Here is a 27,289-nt window from a genome sequence, read left to right as displayed (position 1 = left end):
ACAAGTTGGACTTTTCTCCTAATTTGGCTGGTCCTGCGACTTTGACTCAGGTGTGATTTGAATAAAATCAGACTGGCAGCCAAAATCCGCCTTCCCTAATCGTGTTGACGGCCGCAAACAAGTAGCGGTTGGATTTGCAATTCACGCTTCCAACTATGGAAATTTTTTTTTCTTTTTTAAAACATGGCTTATTTTAACTCGAATCCCGTGTCACATTGCGGCCAGGGGTGGAATCCTGCTCGGTTCGTGCGCTTCTCGGTGCTGTAAATAGTAAATCCGTGTTGTGGCAAAAGTCGCATGCTAAACTGGCGACACATTAGTTGCTGTGACAACTTTTTTTTTTACTTTCTTTCGGCGGTTGGCGAATACGTTTGGTGGATTGCCGCCACATTCTTTAACATGCTGCATTAAAGTATTTTCCAAGCAGCCCAAAAAAGAAGAAAAACGGAGCAGGATTCCACTTCGGGCCACAATGCGATGCAAGATTTCGTGAAGGTAAGCCATTTTCAACTAAAAAGAAAACCTTTTCGAAGATAGTAAGCGGAAGTTTCAAATCCAATCGGAATCTGTTCACGTCATCGCCGTCAATTCTGGAGTGACTTATGTCGATTGTTTTTTTTTTCTTCTTTATGTATAGTTTGACTCACAGTGCGAAAAATACAGTACTTAATATTTCATATGAATACTCAAATCGAGGCTATTCTTCTGCTCGTCATAAAACAGCATTGCCTGGGCTTCAAAAATCCATGCGATCAAATCTCTCTCTTTTTTCCCTCTTGTGCAGCCTTTCTTTCAAGGGCTTCTTAGAGAGAGAAGACCACTCTCGACCGCTCCTTCCCCAGTCCGACTGCTACTTCCAAAGCTAAAATCAACAAAACGTTGCCAGCCTGCTGCGCGAGGAACCAAAAAGGATTGTGCAGACATTCAAAAGCAGCTTTTGGGAGGGGTGTCCGGCGCGGGTGGGTCTGGTCTTTTGAGCAATCCTCCGTAATCTCAGGACTCATTAGAAAGAGAGAGGCTTAGCGCAGCGTGCGCTTTTGTGGCGTGGAATAATATGGGCACAAATGCGTCTGGTCGGTGCCGTCGGGGGCGTTTCGGGGGTGGCCTTGACTTACTGGCGCAGAAAGCTTCATCGGAGTTGTCGCCGCAGTCGTCGATCCCGTCGCAGAAGTGACTGTTGGCCACACAGCGTTGGTTGTAGCACGCCTTGAAACCCTTCCGGCAGTTCCTGTTGTCTGGCAAGTGTTTGGATTTCATTGGTGTCAACGCAGCAAAATGTTTGCATTCAATTCGTCCTTCAGGTCACTTACCACAGTACTGCATCTTTTCATCGGATTTATCTTTGCAGTGTGCGATTCCGTCGCAGGTCAGCTCGTAGCTAACGCACTCTCCGTTGCCGCATTCAAACTCGCTGTGGATGTTGCAAGACGACTTTTTCGCTGCCGTGAGAGAAAGTCAATGAAATTTGATGTCGAACTGTTGATTTTGCAAATTTGTATTTGACTTTTTTATAATATATGCAATACTGCCAAGACGACCATGCGAGTTGGTAGGACGGTTTACAGGGGCGGATGGAAATTACTGGCTCGCTGTGGCGACCCCTGAATAGGGACGTGCCGAAAGGAGAAGAAGAAGATAATATATGCAATACATGATTAAGTGCGATAAATGCATACCCCCCTCCCCACGCCCCCCCAAAAAAAGAAGAAATACATTTCAATCAAGACTCTTGAGAATGTAAATGCTCGGTGGGCCAGATTAAAACTCACCACCCTTATTTTAGCCACCCTTGGACTGCAAACACCGAAGGTTACGCTACGCACGACCCCGTCACGGAATCAATATCCGCTCGTGCAAATATTTTACGGGTGAGCAATTGCGGCCTCTGCATAACGGAGTCGGACTTACACACGCAGCTGTTGTCATCCAGGAGGACGCGTTCCCCGCGGCAAGTGCAGTTGACCCTCCCTTGGGCGGTCAGGAGACAGAGGTCACCGCAGCCTCCGTTCATATGTTGACACGGTGAGAGCTCACCTTCAGAAACAATCAAATCCGCGTTAAGCATCCCGGCGCGGCAGCGGCGTCCTCGTTTCCGTGTCATCCGTTACCCGGATTACTGCGACACTGACACACCTCGTGGCTTTCCTTTTCAATCATTTCCGGATAGTTTTCCAAATCTAATAAATGATGATTCTTCCTTTCTAGGGAAATGTGCCTGATACTCCTTCAGTCTAATAAGAAGCAAACGTGATTCCTTGCAGCTAACGCAGGTGACTCCCGGGAGGGATTTTGCCATCCAATTCACGTGCAGCTGCTGAGGCAAAACCCAAATCCATTTTCCAAATGCAGCGTTTGGGATCTCACACATGAAGAAATACCATGTTTGAGCTTGTCCACAATAATCCACATGCACCATGACAAAATGTTAATGTGATTGTGTGCAATCGTTTAACAGTGATTGGCAAGGTAAGGAACACAAGGCACATATTTGACATTTAAAAAAAAAGGAGATGTAGTAAAAGCTCAAATTTCATCTCGAATTTTCATGAAATTCGTTTTTTGCCAAAATTGTGTCCCCAAAGCAAAACCTGTGATTCGGCCATTCATTTCCTGGAGCCAATTTTTTACTTTACATTTACTTCACACCGTGTCCTGTTTATCAATCTGTAGTTATTCTCCACAAAATGTAGTTTCGTTTGTGTCTGGAACGGATTCATTGAACTTACATTATTTCCTGTTGGAAGTAATACTTTGGGTTTCTTACGATTCCGTTTCCTTCACTTTTTGGAACAGATTAATACTGATCATCGATGAATGAATATGCCGCGTTCCCGTGCAATGTTTAGGAACGGGGGATGGGACGCGACACTACACACAGGGGCTGGTTGGTATCTAGTTGTCTGCAGGCTGCGGGTCACCAGTAACCAAAGGCATCAATCGGCGTACGGCGATCACGTACATTCCCACAGGACTCGTCCGTTGTGTAAATACTCACAGTTGTTTGTATCCCTGGCAACAGCAATAATTCCCATGGGCTGATGCGGTATGTCTGCTCGCAGGACCTTGACGTCACCGCCAGTATATTTGTCGGCGCGCAGCACTGACCTCCGGGCCCAGTCTGACCAGTAGATGAAATCTGCATAGACGGCCAGTCCGTAGAAGTTCCCTTGGTTCGACTTCACAATGACCTGGAAGTTGGAGTTGCGCCAAGCGTTATGGACACGGAGAAATCCACAAAGGCATTTCGCGACTGGAACAAGAATGGCACGACAGTCTATTCGATCATCAGGTTTATATGGAAGGCCCGCGGCACAATCATGTTCCGTTCTCGGCATTTTCCTTTTCATCCACAAGCAAAACACAAACATCTGTTCGTGATCTGGCCCGAGGAACCTTCAGGAAAATTCCGCTCGCATGCCAAGGAACGGATGCGGATCATCGTGTTTCCTTGCATTAATCAACACATCACGAGCGCTGAACCCAGATGTTGCAGGGGGGGGTAAATTGCACTGTCATTGGCAGGGAAGAAGGAATCCATCAGCTTCCTCCTTGTGGGACTCTCCAAGCTTGTGTGGGAGGATCACAGCCTCCAGCAGCTCTGTCGTCGCTGCCATTAGTGGAACAGGCTTGTAAGCGCCGTCACATTAGCCCTGCGCCATACTGGGACGATTAGGACAGGTGTTGATTAAAGAAGCTCGCCACGCACGTGCAGCAACTGGCCGTGGGACGAGTGCGAGACAGTGACGGAGAAGGGGGTGGGGGGAGAGGGTACCATCGCACTCCAGATGGGGTAACATACTGCCAGGAATTGATTTGAGATTTGTGAAGCATCGCACACAGCGGCGGACGTATGCCTCGCGTGCGTGATGTAAACCGGATATTTCGCCTTGATTATTTCATGTAACCTTCAGCATTTGCTATTTAAATTGACATCTACCAATGTTAACGATACTGGCATGCATATTTTCTTTATCCTCTGTGGAGACACGTTGGCCCTACATCGGAAAGGCAAAAGACTGCATCGGGGCTTCATTCAGCAGAAACGGAAGGTTGAATATCCCGATGAGTGTCAAGCTGACCAGCTTGTGGTCCTTTTCGCTACCATTTAGCATCTCTACACGAGCGTAGCCTTTGAAATACTGCTTGGACATCTCCCATAACTGGTCAATTTTCAGAGTGAAGCAGCAATGAGCGTCAACCTTTACAATGCCAGCTCTGTTGATGCAAAAGCGGGCGACATGTTCAGGCCTTTGCTGGTCTCCGGCTGCAGTAGAGCATTGGCCACTTCAGGTTGAAATTACACATTTTAATTGGAATGCACCCCAGGCGATCTGCTAGCCAAGCCTTCATTAAGGGGAATTAGGCTGCGGCAGCTTCCAGGTCGGGACCCAAAGGTGAAGGCTTTCCAGCTGACCTGGCTCACTCAACATATGGATTGCTAATTGAGATGGGCCAAAGTGCTCGGCCACATGTACGATCCAATGTCAAAAAAAAAAAAAAAAAGGACACTATGTATACAAGCCATACAAATCCAATGTTAGATCAAGCAAAACAGCAAATAAAATGAAAATCTACTACATGATGTGTGGCATGTGCGAGGCAGCCAAATTAGCTCTTTTCTCACAAATCCATCTTGCCACGGGGGTGGTGTGGCACCAAGCGGGTGAGTTTCGACATGACAAGGGCATCCACCGCATCCATCCATCCATCAATCCAGTGCTTGTTTGTGAAATGTCACACAAGATCATTGACTCGTGCGTGTTCAAACTCACGTATCTGCCGGAGCCATCGAAATCACATCTCTCGATTTTGCCGAGGCTTCTGTCGGAAAAGTAGAGCTTCTCTGCTTTGTGATCGATGGTCAGTCCGTTGGGTGTCAGGATGTCGGCGCTGACGATAATCCTCATGTTCTTGCCTGATAAGGTGGCCCTCATGATGCTGGCTCTTTGCTCGTTCCAGTTGCTCCAAAACATCAGGCTAAAAACATGCGAGGACAAGTTCAACCAAGCGTCTCTCCTTCTCAGCACGTTCGCAACCAGCGATTAAGCGCGTTTCGGTTCGTGTTTCACCTCGTTGCGTCTTCCAATTCAAAGGCCAAACAATGCGAACTGCACAACTAATCTCATTAAAAACTACACTTCATTCTGCTGCTCTGTACAATCAAATTTAAAGACGGTGTCAAAATGATGGAGACATTTTCCGACCGCTAACTGCGTGGCATGTCGTCTGAGCTCATCACAGATAAAGTCGAACGCCTTTTCAAAAGGAGAATAGCGATATGCATCACTGGCTTTACTTTACTCACATAAACATGTCGTGCATCACAGCCTCTTGTAAAAAAAAAAAAAAAAAAAACCAACACCCCCCCTTCCAAAAAAATACGCCTTTTCAAAAGGAGAATAGCGATATGCATCACAGGCTTTACTTTACTCACAAAACATGTCGTGCATCACAGCCTCTTGAGAAAAAAAAAAAAAAAAAACAACACCCCCCCCAAAAAAAAAAAAGAATCCTGAATTTACAGCAGAACCCATAACTTCTTTTTAAGACCAACAGATACTTGCATGGAGTGATAGGAGCAAAGGAAAAACTCCCCTCCACACAGACAAGATAATATACTTTTCTCTGTATAGCAACCGTTTGTGATGATTTATATTTTGCTGCAATACAAGGGATATATATATATATAGTTGTTATTTTTTTTAAATAAAAATATAATTGTATTATACTCTGCATGACGTATGTCAGAAAAGTTCCGATTCGAGAGACGAGCCATCATTTGATCGATATTTTGTCGAGATAAGCAGAGCTGATTTGGGATGTGAGTGTTTGAAGACACGTAGATATATATATATATATATATAGTTATTATTTTTAAAATAAAAATATAATTGTCTTATACTCTGCATGAGGTATGTCAGAAAAGTTTCGATTCGAGAGACAAGCCATCATTTGGTCGATATTTTGTCGAGATAAGGAGAGCTGATTTGGGATGTGAGTGTTTTAAGACACGAACATGGTCACAGAACAAATTCAAGTCATATCTCAAGGCAGCCTTGTGTTTTAAATTCAAACTACAATTTGCCATTTTTCCCGTTCGGGGACGCCCGTCGGTGCATTTTCCCCGCCTTTTCTGTCACACCGCCCTACTGGAAAGATTCTGCATGACAATGTTCTTCTCGGCCAGGAACTGTCAGATGCTCAGGGCGCTGTGAAGCCGCCATGACTATCAGCCATCATTTGTAGACATGCTTGTCTAGGCCCATATTGGAAAACATTTTCAAGAATAATTTTGTGAGAGAAGTCCTGAAACTTCTCTGACAGGCCACCTTGAGTACTGTGTAACGATTCGAGCAGATTTGGACAAAAACAGCGCTACTGACTTTTGACACTCATCCAGTGCCAAGGCATGTGGGTGGTCTTCCTCAGGGAGTGAAACGACGGCCTCGCGGCCAAGAACACCAACTCCTCTTTGCTCGATGGTTTGTCTGGTGATTGTGGAGGTGGTGGAGCTGCTCCAGTACAGCATGTCCCAGGCTCGGTGGTACGCCAGGCCCTCTACCGAGCCCACGCCTGTAGCAACAAAACAACATTTCCCTTCAAGACCCTGAAAAGTGAATTCTGAAATGTGTTTCTAAACACGGTACATTGTATGCGTTTTAAGAAAATGGATCAAAACATTCGTGGAAGGATGTAAGTAGTCAACTGTGAGGATTTTGCGTCATCATTTAAATTTTCCACATTTTTGTCGCATGGCTAAATGAGCACCATGTGTCGCACCGCGAACTCCGAAATGAGTCGCCCGGCCCCCACCTTCAGCGCCTCGGTTTACATCAGTGCCTATCTGGCGTAATTGCATTTTGCAGCTAGATAGTCTTTGGAGAGTCTGTTGATGTGGCGGCTTTTAGAGTGCCTCGTTGTCTGAGTGCGCATGTTACGCAGAGGAAACTGAAGGGTGAAGAGGGTGGATGTTTTTATAAAGTCTGATTTGACAGCAAGCGTGTGAAGAGGGGTTTAATGGTGGCATGGCCGCTTCAGAGCGCCTTGTTGTCACAGTGTTGCTCCCACCAGCTCACACGCAAGCCTAATCCGAACAAGCACTTCAGATGGAATGGGTGGACAAACAACAAATGTTGAAATGCATCTCTCTATTAGGAAAGAGATTTGTTTTTAATTTTTTTTTTTTTTTTTTGCATGAGGCACAGCCTGTCCGAAAGGTCACCATCACCTCCGACCAAGAGGAGCGTCATCAAGACGGTTCAGTGGGCGATGGAGATATCGCGCTCGCATCCTTCAATCATTTACTTTCCAATTAAGTAGTCAGTGTGTTCAAAAGCTGCTTTTCACGCGGACAGATGGGTGAAAATGGCACCCTTGTGTTTTGGGTAATGACAGTATGGTCGATCTCAATTTTAGGCCACGAGATTTGAGTCGGAAACACTGACTTTGTTTGCAACAGATGGCCGACTCCATTGGAGTTTGGATGACTTTCCTTCGCGATCGCTGCAGAGTTACAAGTCGAGTCTCAGCATGCGGGACGGACGATTTTTTTGGCAATGCCACAGACTCTCGCGTTCAGACTTATTTTCAACCAGGCTGCGGGAAAACGTTTCACATTCAACCAATACAGCACAATAACTGCTTCGAAACTTTAGCTGTCAAACTCCACGGCGAGGTAACCAGTTATGGCTTTTGAACAACTCTCAAACATGCATCCACACTTATTTCATCCAGCGTGTTCGTTCCGTTAAAAAAACAAAACAGAATCGCTTTCATAGCGAGGAACACGAGAAAAGCCAAAGGGATGAGCTGCTTTAATACGCGTATCCTGTCGACGGCGGTCGCGAGCGTTAGCGATGACGAGCAACAATAAAGCCACTAAATTTAGCCGCTTGGATTCGCATCGCATCTCATGGCGACGCGGCATCAGAGGAAACACGTTTGACTGCAGAGCAACACAGCAGTCACGAGAAAGTTTTGATGCGCTTGTACGTTCTCCGCGCGGGACCCGCAAACCCGAAACCTCCAAGACACGAAACTGAGTCAGCTGGCTGCTAATTAATAGTTTGCAAGAGAAGCCATCTGGCCGAGTTTGCCGCAAATTGTTGGTGGGTTGAAGGATTAATTATTGGAGGACGAGGAGATTAATGAGGGAAATATGCATGATTAACATCTGCGCCTGGCATTAATGGCGGGATGCGGGCGCAATTGCTGCTTTGAAAATAGAAAAGCCGCTTGGCCATTCAAAAACGATGCCTGGCGGAAGCGAAGGCGAAACGGCGCCAGTAAAAGTGTCTTGCTCTTCAATGATCAACCTTAACCGAGCTCAAACTTTGATGAAATAAGATCAAAAGATTCTGGAATGTTCTCCGCCGTGCAGAAACCAAATGTGCCATTGGGTGCGTGATTGGTTCAACAGCTTTGTTGTCGGTTCGTGTCAGGAGAATTAGGTCACGAGAAAAGCTTACAAATAATGGCCGACGACGCGGCAAACGCGAAAAAGAACATTCCGGATGTGTCATTGGCATTTCAGATTCGGTATGTGCAGCATCATCGCGACAAATGACGCCACTTCATGTGGATGGCGTTTGTCATCACAGCTGCACTTGCTAGAATTGAGCCCCCGCCCCCGCCCCTCCGTTTGCGATCATGTTGGACTCATTTGACTCGGAGTGCTCCCAAATTCCAATTCAACATATCCTAAATTCTTCAACACATCTATATATTTCAGTTTGGACAGGGCAAAATTGAATTCCAGATATCGCGATCTGTCACGTAGATGCGGGCACAATTCCGTTCCAAATACCTTGAAGGAAAATCGCAGCTATTCAAACGGTCAGAAAGACCTGCAACGTTCATTCCCAGATCGTACGACTTGGCTTTGAAATGTGAAGAACCCTTTCTCATGTGACATCATCAAGTCTCATCACGGCGTGTTGCGCCACGCTTCAAAAAGGAGGAGAAAGCCTCCATTCAACGGGCTGATAAGGCCGCGTCAGCTGAGTTGAGGTTGTGCGAAGGAGGGGGATCAGCGACGCTCTGCCGGCTTCCTGCCGTGTGTGTGTGCGAGTGTGACTGTACAGTCTGTGTGTGTGCGAAGCGTTGCACGGGTAGATTTGGCCAGTGCTGAGCTTTGTTCCCGGGGGAAACGTCGTCCAATTGCAGAGGATCCAGACTGAGCAGAAGAGATTTTCGCTGCTCTCTTGACTCGGGCCGTGTTCTCGTCAACACAAAACTGACACTTGCGAAAAGAAAGCGGCGCCGCCATACACACAGTGAGCTGACAAGTTGGCCTTCGATGAGAGCAGCGGATACGATCGAGCCGACGTGGCTTTTTCCGTTTTGAGGGAATAGCAGAATTACCGTAATTTCCGGACTATACGCCGCGACTTTTGTCACACGCTTTCAACTCTGCGGCTTATTGCATGAAGCGGCTTATATAAAGACTTTTCTAACGGCCGCCTGTGTACCATCTTTCTTTGTAAATATCTCATGTTACAATATGGGCACCTGCGGCTTATACACAGGTGCGGCTTATGTGTGTACAAAATATTTTTTTCCTTTAAAAATGTAGTGGTGCGGCTTATAATCAGGTGCGGTCTATAGTCCAGAAATTACGGTAAGTTGAGTTGTTTAAACATTTTTTTTTCACATCACATTACAATTTCAACAAATGGTTGGCACTGCACTGCCGGTCACTCATTGGTCAAGCTCAATTGTTATCGAAAACCCCCTTACTCGGTAAAGAAGGTTGTCGGTTTCTGAGGGTAGCGATGCGCTACTCACAAAAAAAAAAGTTGGGATATTTGGCTTCATGGGGAAGCTGTCAAGTTTAGCACCGGAAGAAAAATTCCATCCAGCGGTGAATTGCGAAAAAAGATCGCGTTAAACACATTTGTCATCCTCGGCGCTTTGATTTGCGTGCGATTGAAATTAGAACGTCAAACGCGACAATATTTCCAAATCGTTGTCGCGAACGGTCCAACACTCGCTCTCCTTGGCAAAGCGACAAATAACAAAAGTGACTCTGGGCGAACACTCACTTTCCGCAATCACCGCGCGTCCTGTCCAGTCGTCATTGATCATCTGGATGTTCCCAAAGTGCACGTCGCTGAAAAAGATGCGATTGGTGCCAAGCGTATGCTGACTGTAGTCAAATGCCAGGGCGAGGACATTCTTGAAAAGAGCGGCGTTTTCAAAAGGCCGGACCGGCGAGTTGAGGTCGCTCTCATCCGAGAGGTGGATGCTTTTCAGAGTCGTCCTCTCGGAGTACAGGAGATAACCTTGGTGGCGCTCGCAGGAAAAGCCGTTCTCCGATAAGCGTCCGTGGGCGCAGGAGCAGGTTCGCCGGCCGCTGCCCACGTGAAAGCAGAGCTGTCGGCAACCGCCGTTGTTCCTGGCGCACGGGTTCGAACCTGCGCGATACGCCATTGAAGGCAGAGGTTGAAATCGTATTCTGCGGCCACGCGTTTTTCACGCCAGCCTATTTTCAAATGAAAAAGCCTTATCGGGCAGTCATTTTGGAGAATCAATACGTGAGCGGAGCGAAATTGTCAACCTTTCTCTCGGCTCCGAGTGAAGACTGTCACACCCTTCAAATTGACCCCGAGGCCACTCCTCATTGTCACGGCCTCGCTGCTGTCAGTCTTCAAGCCTCGTCGGATTGAACCGTTGGAGAAGGCCCTGGAGCGCAGAGTCGGGGGCGGGGGAGCAGGTTGGAGGGGAAAGGGTGGGGGGGGGGGAAAAAGTGATTTGACTTTCTGTGAAGAAGATATTTTTCCACAGCTTTTTTATTGATTTTTTTTTTTCATTGCAGAATCATGTGGATATTACAGAGAGAGGAGGATCACAGTGCCAAAGCAAAAGCCGATATAGCCAGCAAGCCATTTGAACATAGATTAGGAATAGTTGAGAAGAAGAGCACAATAAATCCCCCTTTTTTCACAAGAGGCACTCGGCTGTCGCCGCAGACCAACCTTGTGAGCGGGCTGGATTCAAGACAATAACAGGCATGTAAAGGCAAAAATCAATTGTGCCAAGCCTCCAAATGATGGCCTTAAGGACCACCAAATAATGACACATGGGCGTCCTTTGAGGATTCCGCTACGGATGGAGGTTTTCATGTCAACTGAGCCAGAGGAGAATGGGAGCCCGGTAAACAATGACTGCCGCCAAACAGAGAAGCGCGGAAGACTCCATCGCGACGGGTTCATAACTGGATCTTTTTTTTAGAGCAAAAATAAATAAATAAAAATAGTCTTCTTACAGTTTTCGAGTTGCATGTAATGGATGTGCAAGACTTCCCCTGACAGTATTTTATTTTATTTTATTTATTTATTTTTGCCATTTTCCAAACTGCTTCTATTTGCTCTTCTCCAGTTCGATTTATGGAGCGGACCTTGCAGCGGGTCACTTAAGTTCCAGCCACAAAATGGAAAGCTCACTCACCAACTTGATCCCCAAATTTTCCCCTTAAATTCAAATACCATTGATGATTATTGGAAATTGTTTGAAAACCCGCTGCACACCGAGTGACACGGTACAACCGGACTGAACTGTCCTGCAGCGTGTCGGGTTGGGCGGCTAATTTGGACGAGAGGCCAAAGCGTTAGTTTTTCTTGGATTCAAATTTTGAATCGCCGGTGAACAGCCCATCAAAAATGGACCGAAATGAATGGAAATGCCATGAATTAGTTTTTGCCCCCTTTTTTTTTGCTTCAGTTCACCGGACATTGTGCCGCTCCTGGTGTGTGTGTGTGTGCCTTGGCCACCAGGGGCAGTATAATATTCAAACAAAGACGTTCTTTCCTCAGTAAGCCACAAGTCATACGAGTGTACACTTGAGGCACGTTCAGCCACATCGCTTTGACGTCCTAATTCATGAGCTCTGAGTCACACCCTATAAACAAAGATCCATATTGAATCGAAAAATATATTTGTACTCAGCCACACAGCGAGCAAGATGAGATACAGAACGTTATTTGCCGCTGCCGTACGCCGCCGCCGGCCTGTTTTACACTCGAGTCTGTTTCTCCGTGTTGGAGATAACATAGACACATAACATTCAGTCATACCGAATCGATACCGCAATCTTCTGCCGCAATGTAAACAAACGTATCAGGGCTCATGATCTGGAGATAACCTTTATTAAAAGGCTACGCGCTCATGATCAGGACATCCTTAGCGCCTCGGCTTGCCACAGAAACCTTTCAAGTGGAGGGTTAATATCAGCTCAGCGCTGCGGACTTTGTAGGAAAAGCGGCGCGTCGTACCTGTCAGCCCAGTAGATGTACGGCCCAAACACAGCCACCGAGAACAGGTCCGCGTTGGCCGAAGACAAAATGATCTCCCGGCCCTCACCTGTCTCAAGGTTGATCCTCTCGATCTTATCGGTACGGGCGTCGCACCAGTATAATGTATTTTCCTGAGAAGCAATTTGAAAATGTAGATGAGACATACGGCTGCAGACGTATCGGCCCCGCAGAAGGACAAAGATGAGGTCGGCGCAGCGAGGGCGTCGCCGTATTCAGCCGAGGGGATACGGAGGACCGACGGACTTTACCTCATAGTCGATGGAAATGTCGTTGGGCCACATAATGCCCGAGTTGACCAAGGTGACTTGGTCCGAACCATCCAAGCGGGAGCGGCCGATACACGGGTTCTGGCCCCACTCGGTCCAGAAGAGATACCTGGTGGAAAGCACGGCAACAAAGACAAATGGGTTGCAGGGCTTGCCTTGCAAACGCTGTGAAAGTTATTCAACATCCTAAAAAAAACGTATGAATGTGTTCATGCTCGTGGCCTATTTGAGTATGAAATATGCCAAAGAGTGTCCAGCGGTCTCACACGGATTGCCAAAACCACAACTGATACCTCCCATAATTTTGGGGAATTGCCCAACGGTGAATATCCCCACATGATGCCACAAAAAAATTATTTCAAGCTTGTTTTTACAACATTACTCTTACAACACACACACACAAATACAAAGTGCATGCCCATCAAACGACAACTCTCCTTAACTTCATCTAACAACCCAGGTTAAACTTCCCACCATACTGTCATGGAAATAATGACAAGAGCGTCCTTATTCCGTCAGTTTCATGTTAATTTTAAATGCTAGGCACAGCGACAGGTACGTTTGTTTGGACAAATATGTTCATGACAACAAAAATAACTGATAAGAGAGCTGCTATCTCCTGGAGCCGTTTTTCAAGGTCAATGCCTTGGTGCCAACTTTTGGCATCCAAGGACATAAAAGAAAAAAAAAAAACTGCGGCTGAGATAAAGATAAAGTGCGCAAGATACTTTCTCATCAAATATTTGTTTCGGGTATTGCCTATGACAAAGTGTTTTCAATAAAATAACAATATGGGTCACTTCTCCAACTTGGCTTTGGAATGGCAACCGGACTGAACTGTCCTGGAGCGTGTCGGGTTGGGCGGCTAATTTGGACGAGAGGCCAAAGCGTTAGTTTTTCTTGGATTCAAATTTTGAATCGCCGGTGAACAGCCCATCAAAAATGAACCGAAATGAATGGAAATGCCATGAATTAGTTTTTGCCCCTTTTTTTTTTGCTTCAGTTCACCGGACATTGTGCCGCTCCTGGTGTGTGTGTGTGCCTTGACCACCAGGGGCAGTATAATATTCAAACAAAGACGTTGTTTCCTCAGTAAGCCACAAGTCATATGAGTGTACACTTGAGGCACGTTCGGCCACATTGCTTTGGCGTCCTAATTCATGAGCTCTCAGTCACACCCTATAAACAAAGATCCATATTGAATCGAAAAATATATTTGTACTCAGCCACACAGCGAGCAAGATGAGATACAGAACGTTATTTGCCGCTGCCGTACGCCGCCGCCGGCCTGTTTTACACTCGAGTCTGTTTCTCCGTGTTGCAGATAACATAGACACATAACATTCAGTCATACCGAATCGATACCGCAATCTTCTGCCGCAATGTAAACAAACGTATCAGGGCTCATGATCTGGAGATAACCTTTATTAAAAGGCTACGCGCTCTTGATCAGGACATCCTTAGCGCCTCGGCTTGCCACAGAAAGCTTTCAAGTGGAGGGGTAATATCAGCCACCAGGGGCAGTATAATATTCAAACAAAGACGTTGTTTCCTCAGTAAGCCACAAGTCATATGAGTGTACACTTGAGGCACGTTCGGCCACATTGCTTTGGCGTCCTAATTCATGAGCTCTCGGCCGAAGACAAAATGATCTCCCGGCCCTCACCTGTCTCAAGGTTGATCCTCTCGATCTTATCGGTACGGGCGTCGCACCAGTATAATGTATTTTCCTGAGAAGCAATTTGAAAATGTAGACGGCTGCAGACGTATCGGCGCCGCAGAAGGACAAAGATGAGGTCGGCGCAGCGAGGGCGTCGCCGTATTCAGCCGAGGGGATACGGAGGACCGACGGACTTTACCTCATAGTCGATGGAAATGTCGTTGGGCCACATAATGCCCGAGTTGACCAAGGTGACTTGGTCCGAACCATCCAAGCGGGAGCGGCCGATACACGGGTTCTGGCCCCACTCGGTCCAGAAGAGATACCTGGTGGAAAGCACGGCAACAAAGACAAATGGGTCACAGGGTTTACCTTGCAAACGCTGTGAAAGTTATTCAACATCCTAAAAAACGTATGAATGTGTTCATGCGCGTGGCCTATTTAAGTATGAAATATGCCAAAGAGTGTCCAGCGGTCTCACACGGATTGCCAAAACCACAACTGATACCTCCCATAATTTTGTCACAGGGTTTACCTTGCAAACGCTGTGAAAGTTATTCAACATCCTAAAAAAAACGTATGAATGTGTTCATGCTCGTGGCCTATTTGAGTATGAAATATGCCAAAGAGTGTCCAGCGGTCTCCCCACGTATTGCCAAAACCACCACTGATACCTCCCACAATTTTAGGGAATTGCCCAACGGTGAATATCCCCACATGATGCCACAAAAATTTTTTTTCAAGCTCGTTTTTACAACATTACTCTAAAAACAAATGATATGCCAAAGAGTGTCCAGCGGTCTCCCCACGTATTGCCAAAACCACCACTGATACCTCCCACAATTTTAGGGAATTGCCCAACGGTGAATATCCCCACATGATGCCACAAAAAAATTATTTCAAGCTTGTTTTTACAACATTACTCTTACAACACACACACACAAATACAAAGTGCATGCCCATCAAACGACAACTCTCCTTAACTTCATCTAACAACCCAGGTTAAACTTCCCACCATACTGTCATGGAAATAATGACAAGAGCGTCCTTATTCCGTCAGTTTCATGTTAATTTTAAATGCTAGGCACAGCGACAGGTACGTTTGTTTGGACAAATATGTTCATGACAACAAAAATAACTGATAAGAGAGCTGCTATCTCCTGGAGCCGTTTTTCAAGGTCAATGCCTTGGTGCCAACTTTTGGCATCCAAGGACATTCAAAAAAAAAAAAAAACTGCGGCTGAGATAAAGATAAACTGCGCAAGAGACTTTCTCATCAAATATTTGTTTCGGGTATTGCCTATGACAAAGTGTTTTCAATAAAATAACAATATGGGTCACTTCTCCAACTTGGCTTTGGAATGGCTTGGTTGTCATGACAACAATCCAAACCCAAAATAGCAGCGATCGTATCGCATATGGCAAAGATAGGGTGGACAAAAACATGGCCTACCCCTTCTGAGGGTGGACGGCGATGCCTCTGGGCTGATCCAGGCCATCCGATATGACCGCCGATCGGTACGCGCCATTCAGACGAGATATTTCGATGAGATTGAAACCGTGGTCTGTCCAGTAAAGGTTCCCTGTGGGATGACAACGAAACCGTCACAAGTCCTTCCGGCCTTTTGTGTCTTGCTCTGCTCAAATGCAAACCGACACACGGCGAACACGAACCGGCCATCCAGTCGACGGCGATGCCTTCCACCCTGCTAATGCCCGACGTCACGATGTCCTCCCTCCAGGTCTGATCGCGTTTGGCCCGGGATATTCTGTTGAGGCCCATGTCCGTCCAGTAAACGGTGTCGTTCCCTGCAGAAGTTGTTCATGACACGGCAAGATCAGATGATGGATGAGATGGCCTCAGACATAGTTGTGCCCTCGAACAATGCGGCTCATGAAAACACTTTTGATGACAGCGCGGCCCATTTCACCACAATTTTGTGAAGGGGACAGTAAAGGGGGGCGGTGGAAATGCGCACATGGTGCATCCTCAGCACTTTCGAGTTGACAAAATTTTTTTTTGGGGGTGGGGGCAGTGCGATGCAAAACGCGGTGTTGCTGAAATCCTTGTTGACCGTTTTAGTCATTAAAGTCATATTGCAGGAACAAAGACACAGGAAGTACTTACGCAGTCTATTTCGCCACCGTCGGGTGGAAATGCTGCTATCCGAATTTTGTCAAAAATGGACCCTTCTGGGTTGGCGCCATATCTGTATTTTTTTTTTTTCTGCTTTATGAACCAATTTGAATTCTTCCAAAAAGCTTCACAACAAACGTATCAACGCTCTTGGACGCCCTTTTGAGGAGTGTCGCAATACTCCGCCGCCTTCTCATTTTTGCAGGAGTCGAGCAGCATTACGTCGGCTCAAGTCTTTGTAACAATAACGAGTGACAAGAAGATACATTTGAGTACGGCTGTTTTGTTCGAAATAAATTGCTTGGCTGCGGAAGGAAGCCCGGCACCCCAGAAAGTAAGTGCTTATTATTATTTTTTTTTCCCGTATTAATTTAGTGATTGAACATGATGTCTGGGTGGTGTGTTGATGCTTAAGAATAAATTCCAACTTGAACAACGCCGTCATTGGCGTCCCAAACAAGTAACGATGATGGCGCTGCGACGATTGGCAAATTGTTTGTCCCGTCTGGTTGCCGCTATCGAACTTTTGCGATAAAAGGAGAACCAGTTGACAAGCTATACTAAGTCTCTAATGTGGCACAGATTTATTCCGACATTTTTTTTTTTTTTTTAAAGCGTGCGGTCATGTCAGGATTTCGCATTATTTCTCCAGTCGCTCATATTAAGAGCTCCGTGACGCCATCTGAAAGAGAAGGAGTTCAAGGAACGTCTTAAGCCGCTTTCCCATCTAAATATGCTGGCTCGGCTCATCTCCGTTCAACTGTGCGCGCGAGGCCAGGATGCGGGGATTTGGATTTCCATTACAACACGGTTACGAGCTCGCAGGCGGGTCCGGACCGGATGACACGCTCGCGTGCACCCAGCTGATAGCGCCGTGATCCGGTGGCCCTCAAAGTGCAGGCAAATTCGTTGCGGGGGGGGCAAAAGTCATTCAATGGAGATCGTTCAATGACGGCGCTGCAAAACATCGATCCCGAACAATCGCAATTTTTTTTTTTCTTTCTCTTGACGAGGCTGCGTTTGCAAGTAACTGCCACCTTTTTATCCCAATTAGCCAGCTTCGGTCTTATTGTTGCGGATGAGGTCAGAACGTGAAGAAAATCGCCTCACGTGAACCCCTCCTGCTTTCAGTTCATGTCATCGCCTTAGTCAGCATGCGCCATTTACATTCCGCCATACACGAGGGAGTGCAGCGGGTGCTATATTGTCTGTCTTCGCCACAAATCTCTTGTTTTTTATCATACGGACGGTTGGGAGGGAAGTCGGGACGTAACAAATTACAGTATGCAAGATTTGCTTCTTGCCTTGCAGCGCACGCGGCGGTTCCTTGATGCAATATCTGGGGAATTGCTTTGGAGCGCAATTGTTTCCGAGGCTGCCTGTTATTCCTAGCCAGGCTCGCCTGTAATGTCATGTGATTACTCCATCAAAGCTGCACCCCGCTGGCCCATGGACCATTTTTCAAAAGCTCCCCATGTAAATAGAGCCAAGACCGGCCCTCCCTCGACCTGTTTGTTTGAAGGCGGATCGAGATTGCGGGAAATAAAAGTAAGCAAGATGTGCGGCTTTTATAACAACAAGGCCATTTTCCCACCATTGCAAATGGAAAATATTGGAAAATGTTGCAAGAAAATCGAATTTGAAACATGGTGCAAAAAAGGGACGTTTCACTTGAGAGCCATGCACCCGCATTGAATAAAAAAAAAAGAAAAACAACATGTCACAAAGATGTGACGACTTGGATCATCCAACTTTCTCTCGAGTATAAAATAGCTGACAGCTTCAAAGGTGACAGCAAGATCCATCGCTTGAAATATTCCTTCAAGTTCCGACTCAGACAAACACAGATTAATGGCAAGCGGTGGCGATTAGTCACAAACAATTAAGCAATCCACTCAGTTTCACTTCCAGTAATTGAAATTACATCTGTGGAAATGACTTTGAGGCAAAAGGTTCTTCTCTGTTGGACTAACGCAGGCACCGAGGTCCAAGTGCGATGTCACTTCAGTCATTAGGTACCTTTTGTGGAAGTGAGAGGTTGCAAGTCCTAAAATATGTCAATGTCAAACGCAGTCGTCTGTGGTCGATATTGCTGATTTGAAATGAAGCTCCGTGTTTTTGTTGCTGACGTCTTTTTCGCGTGAGGAAACGTCTCACCGCGTTGCTTTGTTTGAATTGGAATAGGAGAAGCGAGCCGATTGAATGCCCACGATCAAAAAGTGTTCCGCTTCTCTGTCAGAAATACGAGAATGCAATTGCATTAAAATGTACAAAGTGGTTGAATTTATCTCGCTTGGCCGGTCGGGAGCTCAGCAACCTTCAAATTCCGCCCCTAGAATGGTCCCCGGTAGAAAACGACACAAACGTACAATCGGTAACTCTCTCACCTGCATGAAAGTCCACCCCTACGGCAAAAAGTGTCCCCGTGATAGGCATGAGGGCTTCCGTATTGTCATTTGGGTCCAGAGAAATCCCTCTTATACCCTCATGGATGGAATACATCACAAAGGAGTCCATACCTTTTAGCGGGGAGAAAACAACAACAGCAACAAAGAGGTCAACGACAGCAAACCGTCATGAAGCATGGCCGCAGAACAAATTCCTGCCAAGTCAACATCCGAACGTTCTGATTTCAAGACAAGACAAGAGCGCGTATTTTCACAAGAAAACGTACCCTCACAGGACATGCGATCGCTTCTGAGGTTGTAGCCGACAGTGCAGGAGCAGCTTCGGGTGCTTTCGGAAGTTGGAAAACAGAGCTGCGAGCATCCTCCATTGTTGACTTGGCAAAGGTTCCTTCCTGAAAGTCCACCAAGAGCGGCGCCGGTATTCGAATCATTCTGCGAGAGCTGAGAGTGCCCCTACTTTTGTGTTTGAGTTGATGTCAAAAGTGTCTTTATTTATTTTTTTTAAGAGTCTGAATTTTCACGCCAGGGTGTGAACCGAGGCAGGGAAACTGGGTTGACCGCTTTAGAGTGCCTCATTATCGGCTCCGAGTGCATGCGCGTCGGGAAGCAAAAGGTGGAACAGCGAGGGAGGGGAAAATCAAAAGATTGATTTGGCACCAAACGTGCAGACCAGGGCTGTTGAACTCGTGTGGCTCCTTTTAGAGCGCCACATTGTCATATTGAGGGAAAAGCCTTTGCAGCGTCCCTTTAAGATCGATTCAGGCCAACGTGGGCCTGGAGCAGATCGATTTCGTTCTATGTGGGCATAAGATACCAGACATAGGAGCATCCGTTTCTTTTCGCGTTGCAGTATTTGATTGACAGTTGAGGTGGGCGTGGCCTCAGCACTTGTCAACAGAGTTTTCCTTGGCATGTGACAACAGGATTGAAATGGCCACAGCTCAAAGCTCATCTTTTTACAAGACCAGAAGAAAGAACACCACATGTTCCTTGTCATCGTCATCGTGTGTTAGTCTAGCAGTCCTCTTAAAATGGTGTGACAAAGCTTTACCTATTCATTTACACGATTCACTCTGACTCATCTTTTTTTTTCCCCTCTCTCTGCAGACGGAAATAAATTACTGAGCTGTTCACTGCTGCAGCACATCTTCACTTTTGAGTTGAATGTATTCTGTACATGGTCCATGACAAATCAGTGAATTTTGAAAAAAAAAAAAGAACTGTGCCGCTCAGTGGAAATGTGAGAGAAGACCTTACACACCTTTCTGACCCTCCCGGTCATACACTTTCATGTGAATGACCCCAGCGGTCTTGTTTCTCAGATGGACAAAGTTGCGGCCATCCCTCTTGTTGACACTTCCCAGCTGTGCAGATTCGTCATCTGCCCACCACAGTTTGCTGCCTGTAAACATAAAATAAATAAATGTCTGATGTCTGTGTTCTTTGCGTAGTTATCGCACGCAAAGATTTCAGCTCACAAAACCAATTTTAATATCACACAGAGAGACAAGCCAAGGAAATACAGAATGCCGTTTCCTTCTAAGACATGGCCAACGGATTCAAGAAAACGTTCTCGGCATGATGGTGAGGTGGTTGAGGGATGTGTGTACATGCCTCAGGAAAATGCCAAATGAAGGAGCGTCCAATTCCTGGAGTAGCAGAGCAATGCTCAACTGACAATTTAGCCGGAGGGCGTATTTTCATTGCATTCAGTGGACACAAGCATTTCATTTGATATACTTGACCATTCTTTTTAAAATCCTTTTTTAAATTCAGCAGGGTTGCTAGCAACACTCTTCTCTGCGATGTGTCAAATTTACAAGACATTTATTTTCATTTTACAGGAGCTTTCATGGGCGACGCCACAAACAAACTCGACGCGGCTTAATATAGCTTCCACTCACTTCTGCATCGGTGAACAGGAGCCGAGCGAGTTGCGCCTGCAGAAGGGCACTTCATTCACCCCACTCGAGCCATTCCGATAGCATTTATTAGCCCATGACAATAAATTAGCATGAGGAATTGGACTATTTTAATCCAAATAAATGATGTCTCGATCAGGCCATTTAGCAGCAAGGCCATACGCTCTATTGGTTGATCCCAATACACAGGCACACAACACACACACACACACACACACACACACACACACACACACACACACACACACACACACACACACACACACACACACACACACACACAGGAATGATTCCCGGGTAAATAAATCGCTTCAGGTCCGGTGCCTCGTGTTAACAAAACTCAAATTGCTGCGATTGCAAGTGACAGTCGACACGAAGTTGACAAAAACACTTGACCCCGGAGGGCACGCGGGCCTAGATTAGCTTTGCTCTTCATGTTAATTTGATGCCGCGGGGCGCGGCGGCTAGTTGCGATTGCTCGCTTGTGACGCATCATATTCAATTTCCACATCAACTGCTTGTTAGATTCAAGGCGAGCCGAGGCTGATGAATGGCCCACCTTCCTTTAAAAAGAGGTCCTCGCGTATCCCTCCAGCCAATCCAATTACAACAGAGCTATAGGACGTCGGCGTATAGTGGATCACCCGCCCCACCCCCTCCGCACCGTGAATACCTTCTCCCAGCCAGCAAAGGCGCATATCCAGTACAGGAAAAATGAATGGATTGATTTTATCCCGCAGCAATCTGCGATAAAAATGGCTAATTCATTTCACCGTGCTCAGCGATTTTATGTCCGCTTCCGTCTCCCGCTGCGTGAGGGACTTTCTTTTTCCTGATTGAAATCGAGCGCTCCTCGTTTACTCGCGAGCCCGCCTTGGACGAACCTTAACTACTTCAAACAAAAGCAGCTAATTGATCACGACAGGAGAGACAAGAACATAACCGGCGCTCAAGCCGCTGATGGAGAAATCCGCTTAAACCGTGACCGGCTTGTTTATTTATCCTATTGATCTTGAAGCGATATCATTAGCTTGCAATTTACACTCCAATCACAGCATGATCTTAACCTCCACAAGCTAATGACGCTCTGCGCAAAGACAATGACGAGATAAGGCTCAGTTGTGAATGAGAGCTCTCACACCAAACTTTTTTGAGCCATAGAAGGTGACAAATATATTTGTTGAAACATCTCTAGGTCCACTGCAACCCAAAGTTGCCGGCGCTGCTCGCGCTGCCATTGCAAACAATTTCCTCCGCATTGATTGTGATTGATGGCGACGAGCAGACATGATTCTGCTGTTTGGCTGTACCTGCTAATGCGGCGCTACAACGCCATTATTCTATGTCACCTTCCCTTCTCACTCCCATTTGTGAACGCGATAATAAAGCCTTTTCGAAAGAGGAAAAAAAAAAACCCAAACACCAGTCGCAGTCAATTTAAGGGAAGACGTGTCTGCACAAATCACTCTAACAAGACAGCGAGTGCAAAAGCATAATGAAGAGTAAAACAGCGTTTCCAGCTAGCATGGCTCTATTTAGTAGATAGTCCAAATGTAAGAAACTCACCCATGACGGCGAGCGCGGTGCCTTTGGTAAGTTCCCTTTTGAAGGTTTCCAACACCTCAAGGCCAGTTCCGTCCAGATTGCACCTGTTGATCGTGTTATTGGCCGAGCTAATCCAGTACAGTTTGTTCGCTGCGTAGTCTACCGAGAGACCTGAGAGCGAGGCAAAGCACAACAAAGTGATTTATTCTCACAGCCGGCTGGAGTTGTTCAATGCCTTTTTGTTGGGCATGAACAACACAAAATGAGTTTGGACACGGCAAACTGGGGACGGCAATGGATTGATTTGGTAGATCATAAATTAGCTTTGATTGACGGGGGGGATTAATACGAAATGGAAACAGACGGAGATTAAAAAAAAAACCATTATAATGCAAAACAAAAGAAGAAGCAGAATAAAAAACATCCTTGGCATTGGATGAGTTAAATAGACTTCAAGGCTGACATCAATGGGCTGGATTTTTAAAGCTATTTGCGTTGCGGACGTCCGGACATCTCTCACTACATGTTGGATTTATGTCTGGCAGATTCATATTCACAATGCATCATTAATTTACCCTGATCCTCGGGTCTAGCCCATAATCATAAATGAAGTCTGTGAATCACGGCACAGCCCGCTGACAGGCCAAGGAGGGTGTAGGAAGGAAGACGAGACCGTGGGGAGGAAAATGGCTTTGTTTTCACCTTGAGTCAATTGACAAGAACTTTTTTTTTTGTTGCATCAACAATTCTGCTTCAAAAAAATGGCTCACATCATCGGTCAGTGGTTAGCTAACATGACTGTCTGTTGTTAAAAACTTTGGACATACATTGTTCAGAAACTAACATTTCATTCCCATTACGAATTGTCGTCAGATGAAGACGAAGACCAAGAGAGACGGTGGCACATTTCATTGTAAAAGTTCCAGGCGTGCCCATGTGATTACATGACACGTTAACGACACACAAAGTAGACAAACAGGCCACTCGGCCAACATGCTAACGTCACTAGCGAATGCGCAGTTAGCGTCATGGCGCATTTTGCGTGCTTCTTAGTGGGAATTTTACTCGTTGCGGCGCGCCCGCTTGATGTCAAGCGGACTCATCGTCCGATTCCCTCATGGGAAAATGAAACAGTAAAACAAGCTAGATTGTTTTTTTTGGGCGGGGGGCATCGTTGACGCTGACGCTTCAGATAGTTAGCCTCTCACCAAAGTTGGCTGGGATAGGCTCCAACTCATTGGTGACCCGAACCTCACTTTCTCCTTTTTTTTGGTCAAACTTTATCATAAAGTCTTTGAAAACGGATCCATAAAAATACCGATTTTTTTGATCATCGTCTTCAATCCATTTTACAGTACTGTACATCCATATGGGACCTGCGTACTCCACAAGCACACGCAGGTAAAAAACGACACATACGTTCCTGTGCAGGAAATGTGACGAATGGCCTTAATCTTGTGAAATTGTCGCAATCACGCTCGTCTCGCAAAGGTGCACGCCAGCTGGCAGAGTGGAATGCATGTTCAGCTTTAAGCTCTTTACAATAAATCCCGCACGACTTCAGACGCATTCTTTGTCGTCATTATATGGCATGGCAAAAGAAAAGAAAAAAAGACTTAAACCGGGAAGAGCGCTTTGTCGACTGTTCATTCATGTGGAAAGGATGCTTTTGTTTTCCGCGCGCGAGTGCGCGAGATGATTGACGTGATGAGTGGGGGAAAAAAATAGCCAAATCGGCTTCCCTTTTGCCTTTCGGGCCATATGCCGGGCGGTCTAATTGCGTAATGCCGCAAATGGGCCGCTAACTCACCGACAGGTTCCCTCTGGTTCTGGTGGAGGACCTTGCTGTTACTTCCGTCCATGTTGGCCATGTTAATGGTGTTGCCATCCGTCCAATAGATTTTCCTGGGGGACGGGTAAACCACAGGATCCCCCTTTTAGCATGCAATCCGAGTTAGTAAGTGCAAGTGAGATGTTACGAATTGATCGACTAATCCACTCGGTTCATCCTGGTAACCGCCGATCGGAATAATCCCTTTTGGGTCTCGGTTGTTCAGTCTGTGCATTGACACGGTGATGAAGGAGACCGACTTCTATAATCTACTTACCCCTTGCCGGGGTGCACGACAAGACACCTCGGTTTATCAATGCCGTGGACGACGGAAGTCTTCAGGGAGCCATCAAAGCGAGCGACATTGATTTGCGACTCGTCATTCTCCGAGCTCAGCCAATATAAGTTCCTGGAAAGCCAGTCCAAAGCCAGGCCGCGGCAGTTGACAAGGTCTGTCGGAAAGCAGCACACCACACCGGCCGTCTCGCGTGCAGTTCCCGGTACAAACGATGCCTTGCATTTTTTTTTTTTTTTTTTTAACAAAGCACAAGAGATGTTCCCACCTGAAGAAATGACGGTCTCCAGCTGGGTGCCGTTGATGAAAGCCCGTTTAATAGTTTGGCTTTTAACATCAGCCCAATAAATCCTCTCCTCCTCCGCGTCAAAGTCCACCACAGTCACGTCATCAATGTCCGGCACCGTCAAGGCCGTCATGACGTTCATGTACGGGTTGTCGATGTCCACACCTCGGATTTCCGACCGCCGCACATACAGAAGAAACTTTTTCAAAGCTGGTGGCACGAATAGGGGGGGGGGGAGAAAAAAAAATCAGTCAAGGAAGAGCATGTGTAATTTTTTTCCTGTTCATCGTCATCAATGATGTAACCATAGCCTGCAAATCTTGTTCGTAAACAACAAAAGATTGCGACGATGGTGAGTTGTATGCGACCAAGGTTAGTTTTTTTGCTTTCATGTCATTTTTCACGGATGAGTGAAAGGCAGAGCTGAAAAGCTGGCAAGACTGCGTTGTCGAGTGGTGCTTCTCTGACATATGGAAACTTTCTGAAGGGTTATAGTACATAACATTTCTCCTTTGCTTGAATAGTGCATGGGAAAATTGTAGCACGTTTTTTTTTTTTTAATGATTGACCTTCAAATGCCTGCTGTAAATGCTGACAGCAGCTAGTAAGAGAAGGTCAGAAGATACAACAAATACAACAAACAAGTACTGGGCACTGGGCTCAACACATTCAAAGAACCTATTAAGTGAATTCAAAGATCTGTTGTGTGAATTCAAGAATGATGTGGCACTCCATTGGGGAGATATCGTGTTTAGTTTTTCACCGTTTGAGTTCGGAATACGACATGAGAGGAGCGCTTCAGTTCACATCCGAGGTTCTCTGACATAGCTTCCACGTGCAGATAGCAAGTAAGCTATGCCTACATCCGTAAAATGCATCGTTCCTTTGAATAGTCTCTTAGCATAGCCACTTTAGAGTGCCTCATTGCCGGCCGCGAGTGCATGCATGCCGCACTGAGAAAGATGGAAGAGCAAGGAGGGGTGAAAATGTAAACTCGGAATGTTCAACTTCACAACAAGCATGTAAATCGATGCGTTGGGCTGGCATGGATGCTTTAGAGTGCCTCGTTGTTGCGGTGTGCAAAAGCCATCGCTAGGATTGAGTGGGTAATTTTCCAACCATGAAGAACAGCAACTTTTGATTGATTTCATGATACAGTTCAGAAAGATGTCCACAAGTACGAAAAATTATCACAAACATGACAACAACAGAAATTGGACACCAGACTGGGGCTGCTGGTGTCCACGTCAACAAAAGCCGGCATTGTTTGATGTCAGTCAAATGACGCTGCCGTAATTGCTGATCTCCTACTCCTTCACGTCGCCACTTGTCACGAGACGAAAAGTATGACAAACGACGAATCGTTATGCTCACCAAAGCAGGATTGTTTGTCGGGCGAAAGCTTCATCAGGTGCGGACAGGTGCAGGATGCAGTGGAGTTGTAATTGATGAGACACAGATGCGAGCAGGGACCGCGTCCATCATTGCCCTCACAAGGGTTGGAGGCTGACAGGAAGGAGAAGCGTCAAAGAGAAAGAAAAACCAATAAACAGAGGCTCTTTGAGACCTACAAAGTCGAAATGCCAAGCAAACAGATATGATAATTGCTGACATCAGTGAAAACACTTTTTTTCTTGCTGCGAAGTCGAGGGAAAAAGGAGATACAGCATCTCATTTGTGAATGTCTGGAAATGTGTTCACAAAAACACATTTACTGTGACCTATTTATTCTTTAAAAAAAAAATAAATACATCACATAAGGAAAAACAATAGAAAACAAAACAATTTTAAGTGCATGCTTAAATAATATAAAAAAGTGGAAGGAATATGACTTTCAGAAGTCACCCTTACTTTCTGTGAGCATGTCAATGGGATTTGGCATTGACTGCTAGCATTGGCGAGGTTTCGAAAACACATTTTATGATGATTATTGTTGGTTCTTTTGTTTTTTGTTTTTGCCAATGCACTGCAAGCGGACAGCGTACACGCAAACATCAAAATATGCGAACTTGCCGACAGGGTGGACATTGTGGGCTCGTGTTTGCATTTCATGAGCAGATGGCGGACCTGAACTTTGCAGCATGATTCCGTCAGCGAGCCGTCTGTGTACTGTTTAACAAACATGCTTCACACTTCTGAAAGGTTTTTATACCAGTTGATATTTTCCTGACAGAGTGGACGCGCAAAGTTCCACACCAGCTAACTCGATATTTACAAAAGCGACGTGTAAATATGTACGGTTTCCTGCAACTGTTTGAGAAAGACAACATACCGGTGGTAACGTCAGCATCTGCGAGCCCTGACTGTCAGGCAAATGACAGCACAGTCAATCATGTACGGGTGATGCAAATGACGCTATTCGGACTGTTGTGCGCTTTCTAATCGGCAGGCGGCAGGCGGTTGCTCGCCTACTCTCACGGTGAAGCACCCGCTGCTTTGTGCTTGGAGAGCCTCCAGTGAAGCGCCACTCAGCTGCATATTGGAGGCTATGATATTTTCCATTCTTTGTCATCTCGCATCACAGCCATTCTTCTCACCCGAATGTTCAGGGTGCAGCGAAGCATCACGCGCATACACGCACGCATAGACACATTTTTTTTTTTTTTTTTTTTTAATGTAAGAAAG

The 27,289-nt window shown here is 46.1% G+C and overlaps 1 protein-coding gene across 1 annotated transcript in view; it reads right to left on the bottom strand.

The window, feature by feature from the left end:
* Positions 1-27,289, bottom strand: part of lrp1bb (low density lipoprotein receptor-related protein 1Bb) — a gene marked incomplete at its 5' end in the record, with an annotated part of 93,036 nt that overhangs the window by 46,024 nt on the left and 19,723 nt on the right. The window contains 20 exons of the mRNA XM_019863907.1: positions 1,116-1,235; positions 1,311-1,439; positions 1,909-2,034; positions 2,996-3,188; positions 4,773-4,977; positions 6,384-6,573; positions 10,044-10,415; positions 10,559-10,683; positions 12,273-12,424; positions 14,440-14,566; positions 15,694-15,823; positions 15,915-16,049; positions 18,765-18,896; positions 19,052-19,177; positions 20,047-20,187; positions 22,274-22,423; positions 24,063-24,157; positions 24,361-24,535; positions 24,647-24,874; positions 26,039-26,170. Of these exons, the coding sequence (XP_019719466.1) occupies positions 1,116-1,235; positions 1,311-1,439; positions 1,909-2,034; positions 2,996-3,188; positions 4,773-4,977; positions 6,384-6,573; positions 10,044-10,415; positions 10,559-10,683; positions 12,273-12,424; positions 14,440-14,566; positions 15,694-15,823; positions 15,915-16,049; positions 18,765-18,896; positions 19,052-19,177; positions 20,047-20,187; positions 22,274-22,423; positions 24,063-24,157; positions 24,361-24,535; positions 24,647-24,874; positions 26,039-26,170 (3,183 nt within the window). The remainder of the gene's footprint in view (positions 1-1,115; positions 1,236-1,310; positions 1,440-1,908; positions 2,035-2,995; positions 3,189-4,772; positions 4,978-6,383; positions 6,574-10,043; positions 10,416-10,558; positions 10,684-12,272; positions 12,425-14,439; positions 14,567-15,693; positions 15,824-15,914; positions 16,050-18,764; positions 18,897-19,051; positions 19,178-20,046; positions 20,188-22,273; positions 22,424-24,062; positions 24,158-24,360; positions 24,536-24,646; positions 24,875-26,038; positions 26,171-27,289) is intronic.

Source organism: Hippocampus comes, unplaced genomic scaffold (assembly GCF_001891065.2).
Source record: "Hippocampus comes isolate QL1 unplaced genomic scaffold, H_comes_QL1_v1.1 scaffold313, whole genome shotgun sequence".
Lineage (NCBI taxonomy): Eukaryota > Metazoa > Chordata > Actinopteri > Syngnathiformes > Syngnathidae > Hippocampus > Hippocampus comes.
This window is presented reverse-complemented; position numbering and strand designations above follow the sequence as displayed.